The sequence below is a fragment of the Centruroides sculpturatus genome, unplaced genomic scaffold, assembly GCF_000671375.1.
Source record: "Centruroides sculpturatus isolate CEXI.00-Female unplaced genomic scaffold, Cexi_2.0 scaffold738, whole genome shotgun sequence".
Taxonomy (NCBI): Eukaryota; Metazoa; Arthropoda; class Arachnida; order Scorpiones; family Buthidae; genus Centruroides; species Centruroides sculpturatus.
This window is the reverse complement of record NW_019385164.1, coordinates 316053-321801: the sequence shown is the minus strand read 5'-3', so window position 1 is coordinate 321801 and position 5749 is coordinate 316053. Positions and strand designations below refer to the sequence as shown.

The following is a 5749-nucleotide window of genomic DNA, read 5'->3' as shown; positions in this document are numbered from 1 at the left end:
TTATTTCTATTTCTAATTGATAAAATTAATTATTTATTTAAAGCAGCTATTCTGCTCCATCAATGCGAAATGATAATGTTTTTCGCATTAGATTTAAAATCTCTCTACATAAAGTAGAATGTCTGGTGTCTGTTCTCTAAATACTTCTAAATCCTTTGACTTATCTGGACCAATTTTTTTATAGTTATTCTCTAGGGCCTTCAGATAATACTGAATTTGATTGGATTGATAGAATAAGACAACCAACACTTGAGCGACCAACATGATAGCCCCAATATATAAATACTGTATCTGTACAAAAAACATATGTAATTTATATTAAAAAAACTGCGTTAGTCGTGTACATTTTTTTTATTTTAAGTAATATTTATGAGAAATATTAATTCATTATAATTATTATTTTATAAACACAATTTATGAGAGTAGCGTAATGAGTTCATATTCTAAAACATAAAGGTCTTCGGGTACAGAACATATACAGAACAATAACAGAAATAATCTCATATCTTAAAAACTAACATTTTCATTTTTAAAATCTTCTACTAAAAATTTAGTTAACAAAAATTAACTAAATGCTAATTAAAATAACTTAAATTAAAACTAACTAAAAATATGGTTCTGGTGATAAAATCATTTTCAATGTCAATCAAAAGTTGGATGTTTAACACTAAACTTCATGATTTTATCGTTTAATATATGTTTAAAAATGTATAAATCTGGACTTTTTTTATTTTAAAAACATTTATAAAAATTCCTCTTCGTCAATCAATGTTTTTGTCCTCTTTCCGGGATGATTTTTATGAGGAAGAGCTAACCGTAGTTTTTCCCAAAACCATCTCTCTCCCCAAACTAAATAAGTTTTTGTTTTTAGTAAAACTTGTAAATCTTTGTCCAGAGTACTTATGGGTGGTAAATGACCCTTCAAAACGAAAATAATACGATTGACTTTGTCTTCTAACATCTTATAGTATGCGCTATGAAGTTCTACTGGAAACCAAATGCTATTGAGAAATTGCTCGGACAGAATGATTATGGTTCGACGACTGCTGGAAACAGAATTAGCAATATTGGAACAGATTGGATTACCAGGAATCCAATCTCTTTCGTGAATACAAAGAAAGAATTTCGGCTCTTTTTCTTCTAACTCTTCGATTAGGGTCATAACAACATCTCTATCAGAAGTACTGTAACTAATGAAAGCATCATAATATTTATCCTCTTCCACTTCACTATCCTTAAACAGTAATTTGAATAAACCAGGTAAATGAGTATAAATATAAGCGAATACAACTTGCTTATTTCTGTAATAAATTGTTAGCAGCATACCAATAAGAATAAGTAAAACAATAGTAAAAACAGCCCAGATAGGAAGATAAGTTAAAACTTTTTCTGGACATAAAATATCATTGCTAAGATTTATTATCGGTTCTTGACCATATTCACATGTTATATCATTGATATCTGCAATTTTATTAGGCGAATTTAAGAATGCTTTAAAAGTTAAAGTCGAACATCCGCATTTCCAATTATTTCCACCTAAATAGGTCTTTATCCTAGTAAACAAACGTTGTGTATCTTCACTAATTATCCGGATTTTATTATTTCTTAAAGAAATTTTCTTTAGTCTAGGAGGAAGTTTAAGATTATCTAAAGTGCTGATGCTATTATTATCGAGATAAAGTTCGATTAAATTGAAATAAATAGAAGAATTAAGCGAATCCAAATATTTAAGATTATTATTTTGAAAATAAAGAATATTAGTTTCGTATGGTATCACGTCAGGTAACGATGTAAAATTAGAATTACTGCAATTAACTGTTATTTGCTGTAATATTACACTCTGATAACAAGTACAGGACGATGGGCAATTGTCTATAATTTCACATCTTATGTAAGACAACTGATCATCTGTACAATTATTTTCGTCTTCGCACATTAATGATTTATAAAAATTTCTTGAACACTTTAAATCGACAGGGCAAGAAGTAATATTCCGAAAATAATAATTTTCTATAGACCATGTTTTATCTTCGCATATTTCAACATTCAGATTAGGACTTTCTTCTTTCAATTTCCTTATAATATCCGAATTTAATCCACAGTTTTCATTAATACATATCTGCTTAACAGGATTAGGACAAAGCAAAATGCTTTTTTTAGGTGAATAATTAGATATAACTTTCTGATGTAAATTCTGTAGTCTTATAGTTCGTATGCCATTATATCTTATGTTATAGATGATAAAATTAGAAGTTAACGAAGGTATATTTGTCAATGAATTATAAGATATATCAATCATTTTTAAATCTTCCTGACAGAGCTTTAAAATATTATTTGCACTTCTAGAATTTAAGCAGTTATTTGATAAATTTAAATTCTGTATAGAATTAAATAGATTTGATTTTGTAAATGAAGAATTATCGAAATTTTCAATGTTATTAAATTGAAGATTTAAACGTATTAACTCTGGTAGATTAAATACTTCCATAGATAATGTTGAAAATTTATTGAAAGATAAATCTAGATGTTTTAATTCTATTAAATCTTTAAAAAATCCATCACTCAATGTTGTTAATTCGTTATGATCCAATAAAAGAATTCTCAATCTACGAAAACCCCAAAGTACTTCTATATCAAGTCTACTTATTCTATTTCTGCTAAGTATCAATTCTCTAACTTGAACGATTTCGTCGTCATATTTTTTAAAATAATTTCCACTGATCTTAACGATATTACAATCGACCATTGTCAAAGATATAAGAGAATATAATATATTCTCTCCTTCTAGATTCTTCATGTTTTTATTAAAGTCGCTTTTAATGTATGTAATCAATTTTGATGATTCAAATAATTTATTTGGAAAATGTAATATCTGGTTATGACTGATATCTAGATAAGTTAATTTATTTGTTTTTACTAAATATTCTGATGGATTTCTTTTTACAATTTCAACAGTTAATAACATACCATATGCACCTTTCAAATATTTCAGTAAAAATTCATTCGAAATGTTTCTGAATTTAAACAATTCACCATAAGTTGTTTGCAATGGATCTTCGATGAAAGATAAATTAAGTTCTTTTAGTTTATTATTATTTAAATAAAGAAATTGAAGATCTATCGTATTAGGAAATACAGTATAATCCATACTTTGTAGTAAATTATGACTGGCATCTAAATAAACCAATTTGAAATTTTTCGAAAAGAGATTTTTCGGAAAAGTAGTTAATTTGTTATTCTTCATTGAAACGTACTTCAGATTTATTAAAGGATAAAATATTTCACTGGGTAATTCTTCTAATAAGTTGGAATAAATCGTGATATTAGTCAAATTGAAATTATTAAGAAATAATCCTCCAGGCAGCCGGGTTAATCTGTTGTTAGACAACGTTAACGAATTCAATTCTGTTAAATTGTCTAAAACACCATCAGAAATATTCTTCATTTCGTTATTGCTTAATATTAAATCTTGCACATTTTTTAAATTAAGAAATGATTTTTTATGAAGATTTACCATATCGTTTCCAGATAGATCTAAATAAGTTGCATTCAAAAATTTGTAAGAAGTCGATGAAAATTGGTTCATATAACAAGATAATCTTACGTCATTTGCCGAAAATATATCGTGCGTTATATTTAGATTGTGTATAGAAGATGTAATATCTTCAATAATATTCTGTGCAGAATAATTATTTTTTCTTGTATCTTGTAAACAAATAAGTTGAAATCGATTTTGAGCACTTTCGTAAATTGCTTTAAATATATTACTATATTCACAATATATCAAAATATCATCAATGTCTTCATATTTCAAGTTAGAAGTATAATCACTATTACTTTTCCTTGAAATTTTCAAAGTTTGGCGTGTACACTTTAATTTTTCATTCGTAGCGAGACAATTGAAAGAATATTTTGACTTCAAGAAAATCCAAAGTACCAACAACAGCAGGAATTTCATTTTAAAGATGATTAGACGTTCGTCACATTACTTTTATTCTGAAAAAAATCAACTTCAATTTATCAAACATTCATTAAAAATACAGTAGAGCGTCGATTATCCGAAAGTCAATCATCCGAAAGAATTCCAGTCGGCAAATTTAAATTTTCGCCAGTGCTGTGGCGCTGCAATCTTTGCCTGTCTTGGGCTACTCAAATATTTTACGTTTTTGATACTAAATTCACTTCTGAAGTATAATTTTTTATTGTTTTTATATTTTTCAATATATTTATTTTGTTCGTACAAAATAAAAAAATAATTTTTAACAATACAATAGTCTTCATTAGGCTTAACATCGATGAATATTCAACGCGAAGCGACACGCAATGAAGAAAAATGTCAAGATAAGATAAATTAATATATTTTTTCATGCATAATCGGTTATCCGAAACATCGATCTTCCGAACAACCCCAGTCCCCAATTGATTCGGATAATCGACGTTCTACTGTAATTAGTTTTTTAACAGACTTACAAACATTTTTATTTATAAATACTTTTAAATTTAATTACGAAAAGGGAAAAGTCATGTAATAGTAAAAAATCGGAAGAAATAAATATCCTGTATTGTGAAATTATATCCGATGTTTTCTTGTTATTCATCGCTTTTTATATATATATAAATGCCGAGTCATTATTAAGCAATTAATTTCGTTATGAATTTAAATAAACCTTGGTATTGCTTTTTTATTTGCTATTGAAATTGCCTGAAGGATTTTCATGGTATAAAACAGTGATGCCCAAACTACGATTCCGAATTAATATTTTTGACACCGCTTTTAAATGATAGAAATAGGCCTACTTTTTATATATTAAATACAAAATACTTATGCCCAGCTTACCTAAGACTCATGCACAATTTGGCCCGCCAATCGATAAGTTTCGGCATCGCTGGTATAAAATATTAATACAAGAATATGTAATATCATTAATAATTATTTCATAGAAGTTTTTCTAAATATTCTTAGTATATTTAATCGTAAATTTGGTTATTTAATTATAGTACAATCTGTCAAATAAATTATTAAAATTATTCAATAAGAAATATTATACGTAACAATGAATATTAAAACTTGACGTATGACGACATCGTTGACGTCAATATTCTTATTACACAAGCAATATTTATTTTTCTCTTTGATTTTTATTGTAATATAATTACTTTAAGTTATATTTTAAATATAAATAATATATAAAATATTTATAAATAAATAACATAAAATGATAATAATTATCGAATGGTGTTTCCGAATGTAGTTTATTCCTATCAGTCGTAATATAATTGTTATTTATATATGAATGATTTAATTTAAAATTAAATATTAAATTATACATTATTATTATTATTATTATTATTAAAATTTGAAATTTGCTAACTTACGAGATTACGCAAAAATGAAGGAATAGATGTTTCAAATTAACAATTATTGTTTATTTTGGGCACAAATAGGCTTTATTTCTGCATACACACCATGAGTTCGGCTGAACCCACAATGGTGAAGGACGAGACTCGACATATCCGGAACGTGAGTTTACACTTTCGACATGTTTTGGGTCAATGAATGAGTTTTCAACCAATAGTAAGACGACGTGGGTGTGCCAGACTCTGACGTAGTTCCAATGTAAATATTGTAATCACGTTATCAAAGATAATGGTTGTTTGTTTCGCTTGAATACTGGTTAAGGTTTTGCTTGATAAGAACTCTCTCGAATTTTAGAATGCAAATAAGAAGCTAAACAGTATTTTAGGAGGT

The 5749-nt window shown here is 27.0% G+C and overlaps 1 protein-coding gene across 1 annotated transcript; it reads right to left on the bottom strand.

Annotated features, from left to right (window-relative positions):
- Nucleotides 1–550: 550 nt before the first annotated feature.
- LOC111635644 (toll-like receptor 13) lies at nt 551–5534 on the bottom strand. The gene is made up of 3 exons (XM_023380663.1): nt 5377–5534; nt 4838–4886; nt 551–3996 (listed from the first exon to the last, which is right to left on the bottom strand). The coding sequence occupies exon 3, from the start codon at nt 3956–3958 to the stop codon at nt 743–745; it is 3216 nt and encodes a 1071-aa protein (XP_023236431.1). The 5' UTR covers nt 3959–3996; nt 4838–4886; nt 5377–5534; the 3' UTR covers nt 551–742.
- Nucleotides 5535–5749: the final 215 nt, after the last annotated feature.